Source organism: Thunnus maccoyii, chromosome 13 (genome assembly GCF_910596095.1).
Source record: "Thunnus maccoyii chromosome 13, fThuMac1.1, whole genome shotgun sequence".
NCBI classification, from domain to species: Eukaryota; Metazoa; Chordata; class Actinopteri; order Scombriformes; family Scombridae; genus Thunnus; species Thunnus maccoyii.
The window spans coordinates 20650298-20673858 of NC_056545.1; the positions used below are offsets into that span (position 1 = coordinate 20650298).

At 38.8% G+C, this 23561-nt stretch overlaps 1 protein-coding gene across 1 annotated transcript in view; it reads right to left on the reverse strand.

Moving 5' to 3' along the window:
• Nucleotides 1-2111: 2111 nt before the first annotated feature.
• The window catches only part of lrch2 (leucine-rich repeats and calponin homology (CH) domain containing 2), a 38183-nt gene continuing 16733 nt past the window's right edge, over nucleotides 2112-23561 (reverse strand). The window contains exons 13-21 of the mRNA XM_042431534.1: nucleotides 23170-23232; nucleotides 22326-22374; nucleotides 22031-22171; nucleotides 20447-20497; nucleotides 20289-20352; nucleotides 17503-17615; nucleotides 11413-11550; nucleotides 11173-11250; nucleotides 2112-10524 (exon numbers count right to left, since the gene is read on the reverse strand). Of these exons, the coding sequence (XP_042287468.1) occupies nucleotides 10405-10524; nucleotides 11173-11250; nucleotides 11413-11550; nucleotides 17503-17615; nucleotides 20289-20352; nucleotides 20447-20497; nucleotides 22031-22171; nucleotides 22326-22374; nucleotides 23170-23232 (817 nt within the window). The 3' untranslated portion in view covers nucleotides 2112-10404. The remainder of the gene's footprint in view (nucleotides 10525-11172; nucleotides 11251-11412; nucleotides 11551-17502; nucleotides 17616-20288; nucleotides 20353-20446; nucleotides 20498-22030; nucleotides 22172-22325; nucleotides 22375-23169; nucleotides 23233-23561) is intronic.

The following is a 23561-nucleotide window of genomic DNA, read 5'->3' on the forward strand; positions in this document are numbered from 1 at the left end:
ACATAATGTAGGCTGCATCCCAATTTAGGGGCCAAATCTATCCAAAGGATCCAGAACACAAAGCTGTGCCTCCTCCCCTGATGAAACAGCCTATTGGTTAAAAGACTAAAACTACGGCTATGTTTCAGCAGCAGACTCATAATGTAAAAAATGATATATTATGGTAAAAAGACGAATGCAATACAAGTAAATTTGATGTGTGCTGAAAAAAATTAAATGTTACTCTGTAAATCATAATATTAACTTTGACTGATTTTTAAAACTATTCAAAATATCAAATTATGTTACACTCCACATGCTGAACTGATGTGAAGCACTTAAAACACCAAAGACTACAAAAGTTTTTCATATATGATCAAATTAAATATTTTGATATTATAAAAAAGAAAATAAGTATTCATCTGCATAAGTTAATATTGACAATATGCTGATATTTACTTGAAGGAAAAATGAGAAACAACTGAAGTTTGAAACTTTTTCTGCATCAAAAAGCCACCCTAATCAAATAATGTGCAACAGTGAGTGATGAATAAGGCCTGAACACTGACTCCAAACCACAAGTTTGTTTATATAAATATGGTAAATCAAGGGTTCAAATCCATCTGGTCCTGTTTCAGCAGTTTGTATTCAGTCTGATATCTTGTTAGGATTGCTGTTTAAGTATCAAGAGGTTCGGTATTTAAAGCCTGCTTTTAAGACAGTGATTCATTCTGATTATAATGTAATGAATGTGCTACAGCATTAGGCTAAGAGCTGCTGACGCTGCTGAAAAAGACAGCGTGTTTTTCTATTTCCTCAGCATAAAGTGTGAAATCAAACATAATGTTGGTAAAGCATATACAGTATGAGGGTGTGGTCAAGCGCAAAGATAATTCAAAGTGTCACAGTTCAGGTAACTGTGGACAGCAGTAACCAAATAAGCAGATATGATTCAGTCACTGTTCATTAGGTCAGTGGTCAAATAACAGGCAGTTGGCAGCATACTGGCAGAACAAGTAAGCAAGTACAAATGGCATTGACTACAAGCAGACAGGACTGCTCAGGAAGTTTGTCAGGAGTTTAGAGAGACTGAACCACTTGGGAAGGAAGCCATGAGTTAGAAGAAACAGCTTGAGTTACAGACAGGTTTGACTGCACGGGATCACATCTCAGCAGCTATAGAGATGCTTAGAACAGCCTGGAGGCCAGGGAATGATTCGGGAGGGGAAACCCAGAAGAAAGAAGTTGGATATGTCTCAACAAAAACACATAAAAATCACACTTGGAAAACTTGGACTCTGGCTGAGAGGGGATGAATGCAGGAGGTCTGGACTTGGAGGAGGAACCACAGGTTGAGGAAGAAACAGACTACACGGGGGAAGAAGGAACAAACAAGATAAAATGAAAAATAGACAAAGGGTGTGAGCAGAGATTTGGGACCTGTCCTTACCAATATTAAGGTGTTGCTGAATCATCCACGGAAAGAGTGCAGAGTTGCCAGGTGTGTGTGTTTTCTGTAAAAAAAAAAAAAAAAAAAAAAAAAGCACTATTGTGATAAAGAGTGAAAGAGCAGGATATGGGCGGATACCTGACTTCTATTGTTGAGTAGTTAGGTAGAATAAAATGGAAAAAATAAGGGAAAAATTTGTGATACACGTCCGGTTTCAGGCAAGTCAGCTGAGTTAGACTCTTAATGTTTGCGCATACCTGCATATGAAAGCAAAAGAGATAGATAACAAGTGCACATACACTATTATTTTGGCTGCCTGACAAAAAATCTCCCAACCAAAGTTAAAACCAAACCTACGCCCTTGATAAAGAAAAATATCAGCAGGAACCCAGGATTTTGAGCATGTGTGTGCTTGTGTGTTTACTGAAGACAATTGTATGGACTAAAACAAAAGGAGTCCTATTCAAACCTCTACCTCACACCTGTTCAAACAAAATAAAAAACATTCCTACAATCTGTTTTGTCTTGCATGTTGACCTGATACTTCCAAGAAAGCCTGTTTTGGGATAGTCATTAATTCCAGTCATTTTATGACTTTATGAACAGCTGCATTCCCACGTTAATTACCAGAGCAGCAGAAGATGAAGCCTTAGGTGGCGCATGCAATAAAGATAGAACAGACTGACAAACAAACAATTCGTCTTTATTTTATATTGACCACGTTTGTTTTTTTAAGAAATCCCTGGAATTTATACAGATGATATGTACAAAGGTTCAGCTCCGGTCATTCTGTGTTCTTGCATGCATTTGACTTGTTTTAAAATACAAAACGCTTATATACATGAAGAATTTTCTCGGCAGTGTAGTATTTAGGCATGACTCACTGTTTCAATTTTTTTTTTTTTTTGGGGATGAGATGAGAACCGTTAAAAACAGCACAACAGAGTAAAAACAAACATCCATACAGCAGTTGTGACCAGTTACAGAGATGGGGAGGCTGTAAGGCAAAAAAAATGCATGTACGCAGAGGATAAATGCAGTGGATTTACAAAATGTGGATCAGCACCACTACAGCATCTGTAGAAAATTATCTGCCAGTTTGACTCTCCATGATCATCACTAAAAAGCAAAATGAAGAACATTCTGTGCGTTGCTCTTGCTCAGCAACATACAAACCTGCTTCCAGGCCTCTTAAAATACTTTCCATACAGGATATTGATTAATCTGATCTGTACTACTGAACAACAGAATGATGAAGAACTGGGTAGAACTGTTCTTGGTGTATGACAGCGTGCTCACAGGTGCTAACACACACATTAATGTCTGAAAATCACAATCAGCTGTTACTTTTCACCAATAGAAGAGAGTTATCAGTCGGTAGAATAATTCCTCCAGTCCATACTGGCCCTGATGATATCTTTTTTTGATAGGATTCCACAGTTAGAGATGGGGCACAAAATCCAGTACTCTATCTTTCAAGTTAACCAAAGCTGATATGAGGCTTAAATCAGTCTGAGTTTGCCAAATCAAGTGCATATCTTCCAAAGATACAGCATTAGGAAACACAGGAAATTCCTTTTTCATGTCAATATCTGTCTGCAACAACTGAACTATACAGATATCAAAAGAGGGAGCGCAAAGTCACACTCATTGCATTAGAGTTGCACATAAGTGTGTGCAACTAAAACATTACATATTAATTTGCATTGTAACATGCAGTGGTGTAACGTAACAAAGTAATAATACTTCAATACAGTACTTAAGTATTTTTTAGGAGCATCTGTACTTACTTGAGTTTTTATATTTCTGTCAACTTTTACTTTTACTCCACTTCATTTCCTAAATAAAATGTGTACTTTTACTCCGATACATTTTCTTTAAACATCTTCATTACTTGATAACTACAAAATCAAATTGGAGGAAATTTGGTAATCTAAAGGCCCTTTCAGACAACTGCACCACTGTGCTCTGAAACCCATTTCCAATGGCTTGCACCGTACCACGGTAGTGTGTCACTGCATCGAGCTGCGCGCTGTGCTACACCCGCGCCTTGCTCGACGAGCTCATGGAGGAGTAGCGCCTGGGTGCTGCATGTTGTGACAAATACCTGCATGACCAATAGAAACAAGGCAGCCAGCCAGGCATGGAAGGCAAAATGGAGGAAAAGCTAATATTGTGTGTGTCTGAATTCCCTGATTTGTACAACACAAGTTTACTCTTATATCAAGACCTCGGGAGGAAAGCCCTATCTTGGAAACATGTTTCCAACCAGATGTGTCTTTGTTGCTGGCAACAACAAAATGACGTAATCCTGCTAGAAGATTTGAAAACTCTGCCTATTTTGCTCTGTCCTCCAAAACTTCCCCCGAACACAGATGCACATGGAACCCAGTGGCAAGCCCAGCTCAAATCACATTGTGTCTGAAAGGGCCATAATGATGTTGGAACACGGACTGCAAGCAAGCAGGTTTAGTGAATCAGTGTTCCTAGCTTGCAAGTTAGATCATTGGTTAATCACGTTAATGGGCAAACAAGTGCTCTCAAAGCCATGGTTAAGCTGTGACAAACAACGGTGGTGCCGAAGACAAACACCTGTGGCCATATTTGCAAGAAATGTTTTATCATATTGGAGTGAAAGGTTCTTCGTACCGGATGAAATGTCTCTTATGTTTATCCAAAGATACTGAAATATTGGCCTTTAAACTCTCTTAGGTTTTACTTTCAATTCCATCAAAATTAGGTGGTTGTAGGCTAGAGATTTTGTGAAGGAACTGCTGCCTAATGCAAAAATTATGTCACGGCAGGACCCTGCGCTCCATGATTGATGATGTCTCCAAGGGAGTGAAGGCCATGAAGGGAGTTGACCATATCACCACCACCACTGATTTCTGGTCTGTCAGAAGGTGGAGCTTTATTGGTGTTACTGCCCACTGGATTGAGCCTGACAGTCTCAAAAAATGCTCGGCAGCCTTTAAACAAGCACAGGGGTTTGCACACATTGTGTTGACAAGTGCCCCAAATGACATCCATTCCGAGTTTGAAATTCAGGGGCAGATTCTGAGAAGAACAACAGACAACGGCTCTAACTTCATAAAAGCTTTCCAAGTTTTTGCTGAAGATAAGAACAATGCAGTCAGAGGTGATGGTGATGCATCTCAGCCAGGAAAGGATCAAGAGGATCAAGAGGGTGGTGAAGAAGTGGAGTTTGTTGATGTGTCAATGCCTCTGAATGAAGATGACAGTTTTGAGTTCCAGCTCCCAAAGCATCAGCACTGTCACCTATTCAACTTAATAGTTACCATTGATGCCATGAAAGCAACATCCAATGAGGTGTACAAGAAAGTGTACTATTCAACATTTGGCAAGTATAATGCACTTTGGAACAAATGTGGAGGATCCACACTTGCAGCTGAAACTGTTAAAAATACTTGCAATTATTTTTGTTGAATCCAGTAAAATGGTTATAGTTATATAAAACAGTAGTGTTGTTTTTGCTTTCATCAGATATTTAATCCAGCTGAACTCACATTCCTCATGCCACACCATGAGCCCAGGCAACCAACATCTTGCAAGCAGAAGCAAATAAAAACAATCAATCAACTGGCTGACCATCAAACTTGACCGAGTCAAGTTGCCATTGAAGTACTGCAAGCCTCTGGTAGATGCTTTACAGGTCGGATAAGGAATTGATTTGGCCACATGTCAGGAGACCGTGAATTGATTGCAGTTGAGAGTGGGGATAGTGAAAAATAAGTGCATGGGAATACATTTTGACACTGTAATATTGACAAGCTCACAAATCAACTATGAATGCATGGACAGTGCATGAACCTCAAATTAAAACACACTATTTAGTACAAAACCTCAGGTTGGCGTCATGACATGTTAGAAAGTTGTATTAAACCTATCATTTATATTTTCATCCTCACTTTAGTTCAGGAATTGACTACATCAAGCAGCACATGGAAGAATCCTCCCTGCAGCTGGATGATGCCACCAGGTCCAGTTAATCTGATAAAGATGACTTTTCTATGTCCTGCGGTCGTCTCAGGCATGAGACAATTGGAGGGATACTTGGCCTGTTCAACAGATCACATGGACTTGCTGAAATCCTTTCCAGCTTTGTGCAAGTTGTCTGTGAAGCTGAACACGTCTCTACTTGCCTCAGCGGTCTGTGAAAGGCTATTTAGTATTGCAGGACTTGTCCTCAGCCCAAGAAGAGCAGGACTGAATTCTGAAAACCAACTACTTTTAAAGATGAACAGCAAATTTTTCAGTTTCAAGCAATAACTGGATTGTTACTGTGGAGAAGGAATAGAGGAAGGAGGGAGGTAAAAACTGGGTTTTTGTTCTTTAAATTCTGTTAAGTTGTGAAGCCCTTGTTTTTCTTCAGGTGTCATGTGGGCTCCATTTTTAAGTTGGTGTACATGCTTAAAAGAATAAACTTCATAATTCTCAAAATTCTGACTGCTTGCTTTTTTTTGTACTTTTACTTTCAATTACATTTTATATCAGAAAATTACTTTTCATACTTAAGTCCAGTTCATATCAGATACTGTATATATTCTATTAGGTGACTTTAACTTTTACCAAAGTCATTTTCTGGGTAGGATATCTCAACTCATATCTGAAGATACTTTTACTTAAGTGTGGCTTTCAGGTACTTCATCCACCACTGGTAACACATGATCAGCTCCAGCATTCATGTACCAGCATGTGTGTGAATTAATGACGGAATAAATGGCAATTTCAACAGATAAACACAGGATCAGAAAGGAAAGAAGCTGGACGTAATTTGCTTAAATGGAAACATGTAACTGTCCCAGGCATACAGGGTTTGTTACAATGAACATAACAAAAGAAAAAAAGAAAAAAAAAGAAAAAGAAAAATGGGTTGAGTCACATCTAGAACTTTCAACAGTGTCCTACAGCCATACAGCAAAAGGAAGCTGTGAACTGTACGATTAGGACAAAAAGCCTTTAGAGTGTGTGACGGTTTGAATGGAATTCATTATTGCTGTGGAAAAAGCAGGAAGTCTTTTTTTAATTACTAGTCTTTTTTAGTCTTTTTAACTAAAAAGATAACACCAGCTGCATTTAGGTTTATAGTCATTCTCATTTCAACAAATGGCAAAACTTGGAATGATTCAGCCTCTCTTCTCAGGGAAGGAGAGGGCATTTGAGGCTGTTTGTGACATCCTCCCTTGCCAAACAATTCACATATATCTGAAAATCTACTTTATTCCCATTAAAAACCACAGCAGTAACCACATGTGATCAAACCACAAAAAAATCCTCTTAGTGGTGTGAATTCCTGCCTCTTTCATGCCTCAACTCAGCCAGTCACAGTATTGTGAAAATGAAATGGAATTGAAAGCCAACCTCAAACTTGTGGCAGTGGCAAACATTGTTATGGCCAGACATCATTGACTTGAGTCTTAATACATCATTCTGAGCATCTGAATCCATTTTTAACTTCTGATCAGAAAAGTATCTGAATCTATCAAAATTCAAAACATCCAGGCATTTATCTTTAACATGTAAAAACGATGTAATACTAAAACCGAAGCATTTGACATGTCAAACCTGAGGTAGGTTACACATTGGTTTCATCAGTGCTACTATCTTGGCTGTGTGACTTTTGTAGTTCAGATATAGCGCACCAGCTTCTGTAATGTTAACATGGCAAGTACTGTGTACTGCAGTCGTGAAGGTATTATTTTTCAGATTCTTACATCTGCCAGTGTTTCATAATAAACAGTCATTTTACATGGTGATAAATGCTGCTCCAAGATGCAGATGATGCAGATGTAAGCTGTAGTTGCAATGTCTATTCCTTAAAAAGTTGCTTGTTTGATAAACATATGGCAGCAGGGAGCATGAAGGATGACCTGTCTGCAGTGTTAGAAAAGAGTGTAATGGACAGGGGTATTTCTGGAGGCAGACTGTTTTTGAGCTCAGAGATTTTCTTTGCAAGGAACAGGTGTGAGATGAGACTCTGTCATTATCTGTGCATAATTTACACTCACACGGAGGCATTATTAACTGGAAGCCCTGTATCATTTTGTATCTCTGTGGTTTCTGTTCTATGGAATATGTTGGCACAAAGTCAGACATTACGGCGCATTCAGAGGAAGAAGCAGAGGTTCTCAGGAACAGTAATTCAAAGTGGAGCATCAGACCATGTGACAGGTGACACAGTATTTGAACTCTGGTGTGCAAAGCAATACAAGTGAAATGCTGATTCATGCTAGCCACTGAGTCAGTGAATTAACCCTCAAGTACAAATCTCAGAAATATTGGATATCTATGTACTGTCCACTGAGCTCTAATGTAACTCTCCTCCAATATAGAGCTGTAGCTCATCGGTCGAGGAGCTGCCTATGTTAAACTAAATCTATAGGATGCTGTTCACTTGTAGGACAAAAGAGAAGTATGTGGCAGTGATTTTAACTCATAGATTTCTAGATCAAAAAATACAGGTACATATCACAAACTTAATAGTGCAGAAGACTGCAGAAAAGATACCCGTCCTTTAAGGCACAATATGTCATGTTTTCAGATGTTACAGTGCTGTTTGTTAAACATGATATTTGTGGACTTTCAAGGTGTTGAAGTGGCATTAAATATTGATGTCCTCCAAGATGTTTCAGCTACTAAACCTACAAAGCAAAAAAAAGAAAAACCCATAAACAGTTTCTGCATTATGACTCGCTACGTCTGCACTAGACATCCACATCTGCTTTAACTTTATGTCACTGATAGATTAGATAGTCAATACAGGTCATGAAGCCAGAGAAAAGTTTTATCTTTTTACTTGATCATGAAAAGTGAATAAAAACTTTGATCTGTACCACATTTTAGAGACTTTTGATAGATAAGCCTTTTGGCCAGCATCATCACCATTTTTACATATAATGAATTCATAGTCAAAGTTCTTAAGTTGATTTATGATATTTATAATTAACCTATAATGTGCTTTACCTCAATTCCTTGTCTTCACATGTTGGAGAGCTAATTTTAAAATGAGTGGTGCAGTAAATCTGCCTGAGGGAATTCTATCTTATCCAGCATAGCCAAAGCCAACATGCCAACCGCATGACAAGCAAATTAATATTGCCCCACAGAAATACCAATGCATGAATAAGAGGCACATCAATTTAAAACATAAAACAAGGTGTGCTTCTGTTATACAGACACATAATTCCTTAAGTTGGCTTCAACTGTTGCATGACTGCCACAGAATCAAGTCTCTGTTATGCGGGTGCATTTCATGCTCTCAGCACTGTTGTTAGCTCTCCTGAGACATGGTGTGAAAATATGTGCATTTAGACTTACACACTGAGTGATTTTCGTGTTACACCAGTGTCAACCAGTATGAAACAACAAGTGACAGCAGTCAGTAATTCATAATTTGAAACAATGAACAGAGGAACAGTATAGCTATACGTCCAGCTGCTTTCAGGCATTTTCTAATTTCTGGTTACAGAGTCATTAAGTTGACACGGTGCAAAGAGAAAAACATATGTTGATCTCAAAGGTCAACTGTACCACACCTAAACAGATGGTCACCGTTAAGACGCACAAAGCAATGAGACATAAATATAAAATAAATGAATAAATACAGTACATAAATAATTTAATTTCTGTGAAATGGTGAATTGCATCATAAACCACATGCAGCAGAGTGGCCTGGCAGTAAGATAAGATTGTGTCATGGCTGGTTTGAAGGAGCGATTGCCTCTGAGCAGTGCAGAAGACTTTTCTGATCCAGAGGCCCCTCACTCCTCTCACAACGCGTACTGTATGAGCATGTTTCCTCCAAGGTTCCGCAAAGCAATAAAATCTGCTTTGTCTCTAACATCAACTACAAAAAAATGGCATGCGATAATCAGCAATGACTGGGAGGAAAGTATAAAAGCAGTAGAAAATTGCAAGTAAAGTAAGGGCTTGCATGTGCAATGGAAAATGCTACGAAACAGAACCATCACGCTTTTGGCCAGGGCCAAGTACGTTATCACAGTGGTCACCTCCCCTTGTTCACACAGGTTTGTATTGAGTAAGAATGGAATTGTGCATGATTTGTACAGTAGTTTACAGATGTAGCAACCATACCAGAGTTCGAGGGAAAATGGAGGTTGCTTATGGTAGCATGACTTCCCCAAAGACAACATCAAATTCAATTCTACCTTTCATGCTTTTCAGAGAGCAATCCTTGCATTTTCCCTTAAATTGCAGTGGAGCTGTGGTTGCTCAAATGCAATACTTGACAAATAAGTTAACACTACATATTAATAGGGTTTGGCTGCTGAAAAGAAGACACAGTAGGGACCTGATGCAAGCCATTAAAAAAAACACACACACAAATAAAGTTTCATGAGAAAAATAAATTTCACAAACAAGAAAGAGAAACTCAGCCCCTTGAGGTTAGTCAGTGGTTTGTGGCTGAGAGATCAGTACGCAGCTTAATTCTCACCAGTGAAAGAGTGAGTTACATGTCTACATCTCCTTACCGCCAATGTCTTCAAAACCAGCATGGGAATTTTTTATCAGTATTGGCACTTGCAGGCTCAATAATCACTGAACGTAGTTAGAGGGATGTACAGGTTTTCCTACAAGACCCATTGTCTTGTCCGTCTCTTTTCAGCAAGTCCAAACTGTGAAGCTCAGGAAACACACAGTCATATAGGTGGTCCACACACAAACAGGATGACCCCAGTAACTAGGAACAGGATACAAGTGAAAATGCCATGGACAGGAAGTGGATAGCGGCTGACATCATATAAGGAGATGGAGGTATTTCACCATCCTGTCTCCTGTTTCAGTCAGGCAGAGAACTCCCAAAGACCCACAGGCCACTGGGTCCTCGCCCTGGGGGGCTCTCTGGTCCCTGGCGATGGGGTGTGGGTTAGGGGCTAGGGAACAGATGGTGAGGGCTGGATGACTGCAGGCTGGATGACACACTCAGGCTTGTGTCACACAGCAGACAGTTGTGTGGGCTTTGACGTAGGCAGATCAAGCAGAGCCTGGACAGTCACACCCACCTTCACCAAACCGCGCTCTTCCAGGATATGATGTGGCAGACACAGCTTGTCCTGAGTTGGCAGAGAGATGTCTTCTGTCAGTTACACCCAACAACCCAGACAGCAGTGGCTTACAAGTAGATTGTAATTATAGTAACTGTAATATTACTGTAATACTATTCACAGTTTTTCTTGGGAAAATATGGGACTTTCTCAAGAATCTTTGTGGTTGACTGAAGCATATTTAGAGTATGAGAACCCCTGCACACATCTGTATTCTCTATAATACAGATTTTACATATTATCACTCTTGAAAGGGTCAGTTCATTATTTCTTTCTTACTACTGTACAATCATTTCTGACATATCATAACTGCCACAGAGATAGTTTTGTCTGAAATGTCTGCACCAGCCTCATAAATGAAATGCCATCGACCTCCACTGTATACCGTGAAGTCAGAAATCTCAGTGACAGCTATCTGTGTATGTCTATACCAGTCAAGGGAAGTAAAAAAATTATGTCTCATGTAATTTGGGTGGACTAACCCTTTAATTCATAATTATGTTCATAGTTAAATTCTTAATTATGCTCAAGAGCTCTGATATCATAAATCTTAAAAATAAAAAAATGAAAGGGAAGCCTGAACAGTGTAAAGCTGAGCTAGATTTCAAAACATATTGCAAGTAACGAATGAGCGTGATGAATTGGGAATATTATTACCTGTGGGACACCCAGCTTCTTACAGGCATCCAAGAAGTTCTCCACATTCCTACGACATTTAGCCATGCTAAGCTTTGGCTGGAAGCCAGAACATCAATAATGTTAGCAATCAAAAGCAGAATAAACAATAACATGTCATAAAGCTGTACGGTTAAAGTAGTATATTTCAAGAAGTTACAACTCTGCTCCATTTGTGATTTAAAATAAAAAGATACTGTTTTGGAGTTTCAGTGTGCTTACCACTGCAGGTGATGGTACGTGGATGCTGGCGACAGACCGAGGACAAATGTGATTGGCCAAATGGCAAAGGACAACCCCATCCATCAGAGCAGCTCCAACATCATCTGGGAGCAACACCTTCAGTCTGGACTCGATGTTCTGCACAACACATGCACAAAAACCTAATAACATCACTGGCTTCTATTATGCAATACTTGTTGCTATGGTTGAAACAGAAAGTTGACTTATTTGTTTTAATCACAGTGAGATCTGTCTCCTCTGGGGAACTATACTTTCGTGATTTAGCTTCCAATGCTTTTTTCTGGGAGGAGTGTCCAGACCTGCACTGCATGAGTCACACATGTTTACGAAATAACACCACAACTCTAAATACCGTGTGAGGCCTTGGCTACTATTGGCACTGGCACTGAATTTAGCTGATTGTGTCTTGAAATCTTATAATGATCAAAGGTTCTTTCTGTCAGGTACTTGAAGTCATACATCCCACAGTGTCATCTATCAGGGTAGGTCTTTTAAGATTTGATATATGGAACTGTGCACATCTGTGACTAAAAGCAAACCTGTTTGTTCTTGTACAGTAAATGACGGTCGGTGAGCACTGTTGTCAGTAAAGTCCAGGGGCCTCATTCATAAATATTGCATAGGCACAGACGAATGCATACACCACTTTCTAAGCAAACTTTGGGATTTATAAACAAGACTAGGTCAAAACCTAGTATATGGCAGGACCATGTATGGTCAATGTGGAAAATTGTGGCCAGTTTGTTACAGCGATAGTCAGTGGTCATGTCTATAGTGTGAATTCTTTGATATTAAATGTTCATCTGCAATTTTCTGTAATGGTCCCAATAATATTTGTAATATTTGCAAGAACAATACTTTCCACTCATATCTTGGGATGTTTGATTTGAAAGAGAACTTATTTTAATTGTAATTATAATTATTCTAATTACTTGTTAACTCCCCCTGCTCTTTCATCTGTTTCACTCTGCAGATGTCTTTCGTTTTTCACTCTGCATTGAGTGTTTTGTCAGAGTGATGGTTATCTGGGGTGCTTTAACAGTGCGCTCTCCCTCATGCCTCTACGTGTCTTTTTTCTGCCTCTTTCCCGGTCACTGATCATGGAGGCTGTGGTGGAAATTGTACATGAAAGTTTTGAAAGCATTTTGGGTGCAAATTCAGGAGGCTTATCTCAACCTGGTTACTACAGTTACAGTCCGCACCTGCAGAGCAGCCGCCCCACACTAAACTGATATAACAGCTACATGAGTCACATGTCTTACCTGCAAGACTTGTGTTTTAATGCTGTTGTTCATCGTTTGTGATGTGAAAACATCAGAGAAATAAAAAGTTTGCGTCCTGGTATTAGTTCAGTTATGAAATCCAAATGCACTGCTGAGCGTCTCTCCTGCTGACTCCTGACAGTGCTGTCAGCCAGAGAGTCGAACACACTTGACAATAGAGGAGGAGACAGTACTGACGCTGGTATGTGTCTGTTTAAACAGGGGTTTAGCTGACTTTGCTGTATTTAACACCAGAGCTGAGAGCGTCAGAGCTCAAAGCAGGAAACACAGTCACTCTGAGTTGCACTGCTGTCCTCCACTTCAATCATCTCGTGCTGAACAATAAATCGAAATATTACCTCTCACATATTACATATGAAGAGTTCATTTGCAAAACTTGATGAAAGCCATTATTAAAATGAATAAACAAACACCTGTTTGATTGATATTCCCTGAGTGCATACAAAAAAACATGATTTAGGATAATAAATACAAATAGAGATATCTCTTTTTGCAAAAGAGCCCCTTGAATATGTTGTACAGTTTAATCTGGATCTGTAATGGCTACTTGTATGTTTTGAAATTTATTCTCAGAAATAATAAGGTGAACAGCAGGACAAATTACACTTAAACGTGTTCACATGTTGGTTAAGCAGAGCTGTTGATGAGATTATGGCCTTTTCATTGCCAATTACAATCAGGGTGAAGGTAAACACCTGAGGGTGTTACACCATTGGGTAGTTTCTCAAATACAACCAAAAGGGTGTGTTTAAAAAGACATGCAATTAAAATGTATAATGATATACAATGGCTGCTTTGGCACTGTTGGAAGACTTGGCAAATGGAAGACTTCGGAGAGAGCAAATTTTCAGAAACCAGCAAGATTAAATGGCCCATGATGATGAGTGGGTTATGGGCTGGTTCCAATTCCCAAGAGCGATTCTCTTGAATCACTGTGCTAAATTGGGCCCAGCTTTACAGAAAAGCAGCTGCAGAAACCAAGCCGTGCCAGTCCCACTTCAAGTCCTGACAACCCTCGGATTTCTGGCAACTAGCACTTTTCAAAGAGAATTGTCTGACAGGTCAGGGATCTCTCAGCCAACCTTTAGCTGTGCCAGATTTGTTAGGAGGTACAATTAGTTTGATGCATCTCTACATATCACACGTTTGGCAATAAATTTGTTTTGATTAATTAAATTAATTAATTTTCATGATAATTAATTGTTTTTAATAATTCGAATAATGTCCAAATCATGTGTGATGTGGACACGGTACTTACTAATGTAGTGGCTCGGTGACCTGGGTCTCAGGTCGACAGTGGATATGCCCTCAATCGGTGGCTGCTCATCCCTTTCTCCAAACCACAGAGTGCAGAGGAGAGAAACTACAATTTGTGCCATTGCCAGACACGCACTGTTTTGGGAGCGCACCATCTGGCTTCTGAAGGGCCAATGGCATTTCCTTGATTCCACGGATGGAAAACTTTTAAAGAGGCCTGAAAAGGTTTGTGAAATTGTGAGGGTGTGTGCTGTGCTACATAATGTGGCGTGGGTAAAGAATGTGGCTTTATGTCCTCACGCTGTTGGTTGTGTTGGCCAGCAGCATTCATTGCATCCGCCACATGCTGCCAATCTAAAGCCTTTTTGGCATTTGTAATGCCAAAAATGTCCACCAAACAATATCTTTTTTCTTGCTTCAACCTCCTTAACAAGAACTTCAATTTCCACTGGGTGAAATTTCTTTTTTTTTTTTATCTTTTCTGTCAGAATTTGCCATCATTGTCTTCATGCAGACAGTATGGATTAATATTAATTAGGGGCATCTCAATGACTATTTGTAGGCAACTATGGGCATTAAAAGGGTGGGACAAGAAGCTCACTCATGTGCACAAAATTTCGAGTTGATTGTGATTTATAAAGGTAATTCGACGTGGGATGTGCATGCACACTGTGTTATAAATCAGAATATTTTTGTATGTAAGTACTCTCTGTGTTTCATCCATATGCAACCGTGAATCCTCAGCAGTTTTATAAATGAGGCCCTGGGTCCAGTGAATGCATCTCGGTTTATCTGATAGTGTGTTTGTCATCCTGATCCCATCAATGAGAAGGAAAGGAACGTGAGATACATTCTGGCCTCATGCAGGATTTGACAGGGAACCACTTGGTGAAACTATTGTTGATTATTACAATAAATTCAATGCAGTCACTGTTCCTGGTATTGATGGTAAGATTTTGGAGGGACTACCAAATGTTTTCTTGTTTTCTCCATTAGTTGATGAACAAGGTGTTGTTCTGCTTGCCCAATAGTATTTTCTGAATCTAACACTGTGGTCCAACATGCTCTTTCTTTCCTGAAAAACCACCTGCATCTGTCTGATCTCAAATAGTTTCCATCCAGAGCACTTTCTTGGGACTAGAAGGTAGTGTATTTTCTCACCATTTTATTGATTATTTTATTGAGATTGAAAGTTCATTATTCACCAGAGAAACAGCCAACTACTGTTTACAAGGTCAAGAATGAACTTTAAGTGTCAACATTGTAAGCCAACATGGATAAGAAGTGCTTGAAGTGCTCAGAGAAAAGGGAAATTTTCCATAACAACTAGGCTAACTCCTGCTGAGGAAGATAAGATCAAATGCTCCAACACAGCCACTGAATGCACCTTGTGGTGCAAATGTTTTGTGAGCAATTCTTTTATTATCAGTGGCGGGTTTGCCAGTAAAGGGAATGCTTCCTCTACTCTTCTCAGTATGGAACGTATTGTGCCTGTGCATGCCCTTGCATTTCCACTGATTAAAGCAAGAACAAATTTGTAAGCCTGAAAAGTTGTCCAGGAGGAAATGTGTACAATGTATTTAATTAAGTATTGCATGAATTTAAAACTGTTCTCATGGATGGTGCCTGAGAACTTAAACCCCTGCATTTCTTTTTGTTGCTGTTTTTGTGATATTATCTGGTTTTCAGAATCAGGTGGGTTGAGCACATTTTTTTTGTGTTTTGTCCTACTGGACAGTCTTTTGTATTTCAGATGTGATGATGCAATCATTTGACCCTGTGACAAGTGAGAACAGGGTGTAGTTCCTGCCGTTAACTCAATTATTTCATGGATGAGGTCTCCATGCTTCTCTGCGTAATTAACAAATGCCCAAAAGAATTCTTTTGTTTCAATCCGCCCATGACCTCACATCTCTATCCTTATTCTTCCAGACTATCTGGCTCACATTTTATATTTAAGCTGCTTTCCTTCCCCTATCTTCTTTGGTTACCTTTGGTTTTAGGCCAAGGGCACTCTGTGCTGTGTTTTTCTTCAGGTACTTCTCTTTGAGATGTTTACTTACCTTCCCTGTTGTTTTTATGGTGTGACCATCTGAGATTACAAGAAGACTGACTTTTACATTAACAGTGATCACTGAGGCATTAGCACCAGGGTACAGGACAGGACTATATGCTGTTAATAACGAGGCACTCAGTTTGGCAATTCTTCCATCATCCATGTAATGTTTTCTTTGGCCTTGTAGGAGAAGATGGTACCACCAGTGCCAAGACTGTTACTTATTTGGCTGCACATTGTTTGTTCAGACTTTCTATCTTTGGGTCCAATTTTTGCATTCTTATCTCTGTACATATACCTGAAAATACAACACAATATTATTCACTGTTCCTGAAAAAGAGATATGTCATGGTCCGATCGAGAGACAAATAACTGACATCATTTTAGTGAGATACAACATAACATTAAAATGCTAACTTCTGTATATGTCTAATCTTACTACTTTAAACTTTAACCAACTAATCAATCACAGAGGTCTGGCTTGAACACAAAGTGTTTGCAATCAGTCAATAATAATATCATCATCATGATAATACTTTGGAGCCAAAAAAAATATACTACAGCTGAAGGGCATTACAGTGGTGACTCAGTTGTTACGAGGAACTCCAGACAAGAGAAAGCACATACTCAGTTGAACGCATTCCAACTGTGAAAATATAGATTTGTGCATTTATTGAATGCAAGCAATTAAACCTCTGAAGGAAAAATATTCCCAGGCGACACATTGGAAAATGAATTGTGCATGTTCATGCAAGAACAAGTATCTTATTTATGTAACATGTTTATCATCGTATTATTTGTGCCTGCACACTGTCTGAAAGTGGCAGCTATTTATAAGGAGACTTGGCAGCCTAACAAGGCATAAAACCTTCTCATAATGAAAGAGTTTAGTGCAGTGCATCAACTACTACAACTAAACTGTGGCATTACTGCTAAAACTACTCCTATTACTACTAAAAAACGAATGGTCTTACTTCTTAAAAGCACTAATACTACAATGTGGCACCACTACTACAAAAATTGAGACAGGAAGTTGGTCATTTTCAATGGCAGCTTTCTACTTGAATAAAAAAATGAATAAAAAGGGGCTAGGACAGCACACTTAGTTTACTTGTTTTTTAATTGCCACACGGATGTTTCAAGCAAGACGCCCTTCTTCAGCGTGTGCTCTGGCAATATACATCAATCAACACAGATTTCTACTTGAGAAATTAGTAACAGCCACATGGTGATGTAAATGAGTGTTGAGAAAAGTTGACTTATATGCTACTGTAATGGCAGAGTCAATGACAGGGTAGATACAGTGTTGCAGTGTTACAGTATGACTCAAGTTATAAATCAAGTACAGTTATGATATCATTGAATGGGGAACTCACAATCCCCCAGAGTAGGATCTGACAGGCTTTGACCTGTGAATAACTCAGTGCTCCAGTTTAAAGCACTAAAGCATAAACAAGCTGGGAAACATCTGACCTGTCGTAAGAGTCCTATCTGTTCCATTTCCTCTCTCAAGTGCTCCATCTTCCTCCGCATAGTGAAACTGGGGTCTGTTGAGCTGTACTCCTGACGGCTTCCTCTGGTGAAGGCTGAAATAATAAATGAAGTACAAGTTCCAAGAAAGAAACAATGAGGAAAAACAAACAAAAAATCCTAGAAACAACTATAATGACTATCCAAGCAGTCAGAGTCGGGCCAGGTCTACTTCAGGTCAGTAGGATACCAGATACACACATTGCACTCCTACTATCCAGGGAAAGTCTGCCAAATAAAGCGTAATCTTTTAAGGCCGAAAATCAACGCTCTTCATTTGGTCTGCACCTCAGATGATTCTCCAAGCATGAAATCTGGATATTATCTGTTTTATCAGATGAAGAAAACATCACGCCAAGATGATAAAATACTATATTGCACCTTCTGGCGTCAGTTTTTATCGTTACTTCTCATGCTGCAACATAGTGTGGGCGATTACATTTTACTTCTCATGAAAAATTTCTTATCTAAAAAAATCCTTTCACCCTGTCGGCTACTTTCTTTCTGGTTACTCAGTTTCTTACAATTTATGATATTAATGCAAAGATAATCAATCCCAAAGAGATAAAGTTTTTACTAGAGCAGCAATGATTCTGTCCATAGACAGAAAATTGACCAGCAACAATTTTGACAATCGAATAATTGTTCTAATCATTTTTTAAGCAAAAATGCCAAACACTAGCTAGTGTTAGCTTTTCAAATGTGATGATTTAATGATTTTCTTTGTCATACAACTGATCCTTGGGTTTCAGACTGTTAGTCAGTCAAAACAAGACATAAGAAGATGTTAACTTAACATTGTGCATTTTCTAAATGGTCAATCAATCAATAAGCCCTTTCTGTCTTTTCCCCCTCCGTCTGCATATTAATTTTTTAATTGTTATTTGCATGCCTGTGTTTGATTTTAGCCTATGTAAATAAAAAAAACTCAAACTCAACAGTGTAGTAATAACACCTTTACATTCTTTAAGTAAATGATGATTTAAATCATGACCAGAGTTGCAAAATCTCTGACAAGTAAAAACTACACTCCAGTGTCTTTTTACAGAGATGATGAAATGGTGGAATCATCTTACATTTCATTAATCATAGTTTTATTTGGTGTTGTGTCTAACAATGAAAGCAGGCTAGTTACTACTGGTCATTTGATCTGCTGATGACCGGATTTTTGATTTTGGATTGCAATATGCATGATCACATGCAACTGTGTTTACAGACAGCAATAAATTAATAATGTGAGTAAATAATTCATTTTAATGTACTATCAATAGGTCAACAAAGTTAAGCACAATAATCCTGTTGTGCCTTGTCCTTGACTACTAATAGAACAGATAAACAATTCCTCAGAAACTCTTCTCACTTCCAGAGAAAGACGCTGAGACTCCACCTAAAAAAATATTTTGGCTTCCTGTCAAGATCAAATGTTTCACATCATCACAGACCTGAGCCTTGGGTTACAGTAGAGCACAGCCTCAAAGTTCATGCAGTCCAAATGCTGATATTTTCTATTAGTGCAAGCTAACTGCATCAAGGCTCATTCAGCTAATCCAATTGATTTGAAAGTGCTTTAAGTAAAAGAAACTGTTTTCTATTCATTGATGTGACAAATACATGGGGCAAAACATTTAGTTTTCCCAAATTAAATGTACTTTTAAAATATGTTTTCATTTTTTTGTTTTATTTAAGATCTGGACAGTCATCAGGCTTTATATCATTTTGTAGTATTTCATTATTATCTTAAGGAATCTTTACAGAATAGGTGATTGGGACTGACATGGACTGCCGTCATACTTGTTGCTAATTTCCTCACGTACACGCATAGTTGGCATCAAGCTTTTCCATCACACGTTTAAAAGATGATGACCCTGTGGCCTTTTTCAACCTCAAGTTCCATGATTGTCATTTTAGTGAAAAGAAAAAACACTAAGCCAAAATGTTAAAGGTTCAATCTGTTGGTCCCACCCAAATGCATCACCCTCCACCATTATTGCTCATTGAATATAGCGTAAAGCTTACTGTTTCCAGTGAATCTGTGCTACGGTGTTGTCAAGATATCAAAATGCTAGGAGACATTACAGCTAGTAGTAAATTACAAAAGAGCTGCACAGGTCAGACAACACTTGCACCACAGAGATAAGTTATGACATAACTCTAAGTAACGACTTAACGGTTACACACATGCCTCTGGGATAGGTGTAAATCATAAAATGTCAATGGTAATGCAGCAGCTTTTTTTGATTAACTGCATGCCATTTTACAACCAGAAATCCAGTAGAAACCCAATTTATTGATTTGATATTTCAGTATCGATCCTGCTTACTACGAAGTGCTATGATGCCAAATGGCCAGCTTCCACATAGCTGTTGCAACCCAGTGCAGTTTGTCAGATCAGCTGATATGACCAGCTGATGTCTCCTCCAGCTTCTCATGTTGGACTGAGGGCAGACTGGACGCTACAGTGACTCCCTATCACCCTTGAGGTCCAAAGTGGTATTACGAGACAGGACAGGCCACACAGGGCCAGAGCTAGCTGGTTAGCATGCTAACTTCAGTAGATATCTCTGCAACACCATACATATAGGTCTTTGGCATAATGTCAAAATTGTTATTTCTTCACATTCTGTTGATAATTTTAGTTTTTTTAATGTTTTAAACTAAAATTCTGGCCAATTCTTACACATTCAACCTTTAACACAACACCTGTAATACAACACACATTTGTTCATTACCTGATCTAGGCTTTAGTCCAAATACTGTCAGGGTGGTGCTGAAATCAGCATTGCGTAAGCCCTCCTGGAGACAAAACAAACATTAAAATCAGAATAATACAATGTTCACAATGATCACATTTTGATTGTTATCCACACAGGATGTTTCTCACACTCACCTCGCAGTCGTCATTCCCACTGGAGTTTTTCCGAGAACTCTGACATTTGTACTGTAAGGAAGCGATAAACAAATTATTTTTATGATTTGACACTACTTCTCAGGCTTTTTTCTATTCATGGTCTCCGGTCTCTTTTTGTGGATTTCATAGCAATTTACTTACCGTGCTTGGGATGATAATGACAGGAGCATGACATAATGTTCATCATACATTCTTTCACAATGTTATCTTTAATCAAAACAACTGTAACATCTAACTTTCTTGAAAAAAGCAGGGACTTTCTTATAGACCTTTGTAGGTATATAAGACAAACACCTTCGTAGGTGTTTGTTGTCATAGACTTGATACATTTATAACACCTCCTGTGCTGCAGTACCAGCACACTGCTTCATTCTTCTTCATCATTCTTAAAGGCTCAGTTCATCCAAATCACACCAGTAATGGTATTCAACAATGCAGAAAGTTGTGGTTTTACTTGCCCAGATTTTGAGATATCTGCCTTGGAAACTATTGCTGTGAACTCCATACAAAGGAGGAGACCAGAAAATGTGATGAACAATGTGTATTTTCATGAAACAATGTCTCAGTTTCTCTGGAAACAGACTTGATTGTGAAAACTGTGTTTTTCTTGGAAGAAACAAAGAGATAAGACTGTCCACAGTAAGAACTCCAGATGAATGGGAAAATTGTTTCTGAATAGTTTTTCAAATATAACTTTCCTGTGAGCACCACAAACAAAAATCCATTAATTCCCAACATTCATCGGCAACAGGAAGAGATGGATATCTTGAAACTAGTGGTGTAATGGATCGTAGTTGATCCGTGATCCGTACAAATCGCCCCCCCCCCACGGTTCGCACGCATGTGAACCGCGGGTTAATGCAAAATTTAATATCTCATTTAAAATAAAGTAAACAAACTGCTGTAAGTACAAGTCATGGACAGACAGCGCGTCGCTAATAGGGATTTTGAAGAGCAACGACCAAACCAGCATCTAAGGGGTCCGTAGTGACATCTGCAGCTATGTTTACATGCTGTTCGATGTGCTGCAGCTGTGCAGCTAATTAGCTACGTAGCTGCTAACAGACGTAAGTGGTGCACTTTTCACCACGGAATGTTTGTTTGGTGGCTCGTTAAACAAACTAAGCTGCAGGACAAGACGTGTGTTCATATTTGTAAGTTGTCATCAAGTTTTGATGATGTGGACACAGGCTGTTTCATTCACCACCAATTGAGCTTTGAATATTTTAGATATTTTAAGATTTTATTTAAACATTGGACATCTTGAATGTTGTTTTCATTTAAGACCATGGGCAAAAGTTCCATGCTGTAAGTGATTTACAGAACATATGGAATACAAAGTTTTGCCCCCCCCCCCCCCCTTTTTTTTTTTTTTTGCTGATCAAAAAAGTAATTCGATCTGTGACTCAGTGATATGATCCGAACCGTGGGTTTTGTGATCCGTTGCACCCCTAAATTTGCAAAATTTTCTTCATGGCTTGATACCGACAAGGGAATGAAATACACAAGTAATCATCCACAGGTGAGAATTCCACCTGAGGCAACAAGTGGGCTCGCTCGTACCTTCAGATAATCCTTTCTCAGGTACTTATTCCTCCGCCGATCTTCATTCTGATTAAGGACAGGGGGGACTTCAGGCCACTTTGGCTCTGAATCTGACTGATCTGTCTTCAGGCTGCCGTCAAAGGAGCAGGAGGATGAAGGCTGTAAAAGCACACAGTTAAAATAATTAAAACCACTGGCTTTTCAGAGATCTGCATCCTCCACAGACAAAACATCACATAAGGAATGGGACTGATAGACACAAGGAATTTGGCATATCACACGTATGTTGGCTCTGAAGTGAAAGAGTTCGTACCTGTCCACTCAGCACTGATGCTCCACTGCTTCCCTCATCCAGAGAAGCACTAAGATAAAGACACAAGTACCATCAGATGACTATATCTGTTGTTTTACATTCAGATAACATTGTACAAGAACCTTTTTGTATTCTGATAGTAAGTAAAATTACCCAATACAGCCATAACTAAGCTATGTCATGAAAAGTAATTGTGTCACTTTTACTTAGTATAAAAAAACAACTTTATTCTAAACTTTAATCATTGACTTTCAATGTGCACACACCTGAAAGGGGGGATAGCGCACCACGCTAACTGAAGCACAATAAAAGATTGCTTCATGTTTGGCTCTTTAATAATAAATAAATATATAAATTACACTTGTCATTTGTGGGATGTAATGTAAAGGTTTATTATGCTGATATATATATATAGAGAGAGAGAGCTAAAAAGATGAAGCAACTGTCCTGCTGGAGAAGGATGAACACCAGCCAGGTAGACTTTTCACAAAAAGTTATACTAATTAGGGCATTATAATTCTTAAGTCAAACAATTGTTTTTCCCTTTTGGAGTCTTCAGGTCCAGTTAGAATCAGAAGTTAAACAATACAGAAGTGCTCTATGTTCAATCTGAGCATGTTTCCTAAAAACAAGTAAACCATTGATGCTGAAATGATTAGTCTTGATGATTAGTTTCAATCCAGACACGTGCCGGTTTCGGCTTCTAAATGTAAGAATCTGCTGTTTCATATCATTTAAAATTTCATATCTTTGTGTTTTTGCACTTGGAATATTAAGATATCGCCTTTCACTGTAAACGCGCGTTTCTGATCAGCAGGACTGAACATGTGGCACAGTAACGTACCTTCGAGCTGTCTGAGGCGGGGGCCTCGGTTTGCTGCTGGAGCTTCCAGAGTGACTTAGGAACCTGCAGACAAAATTAGGAATCTGGCGTCAAATTCAACAGGAATTTCAGCAATTGAGCAACAAAGGACACAACTTTATTGTCAATTTACAGTGAAATTCATTTTGCGTCCTTAAGGCATTTTCATTCAAGAGATTTACGCAGAGATTAAACCTACAATTTCACATATGACACTTTTCATAGACGTACAAAACACCAAATAGTCATGACAATCAAACATGTGTAAAAGAATTCTTCAGCCTGTTGCGTTTAAATTGAGGGACTCTAAATCGGCTATTAGAGGCCAGAAGTTGGTAATCTCTGTTTAAAACTAAATGGAGAACCCCAGTTTG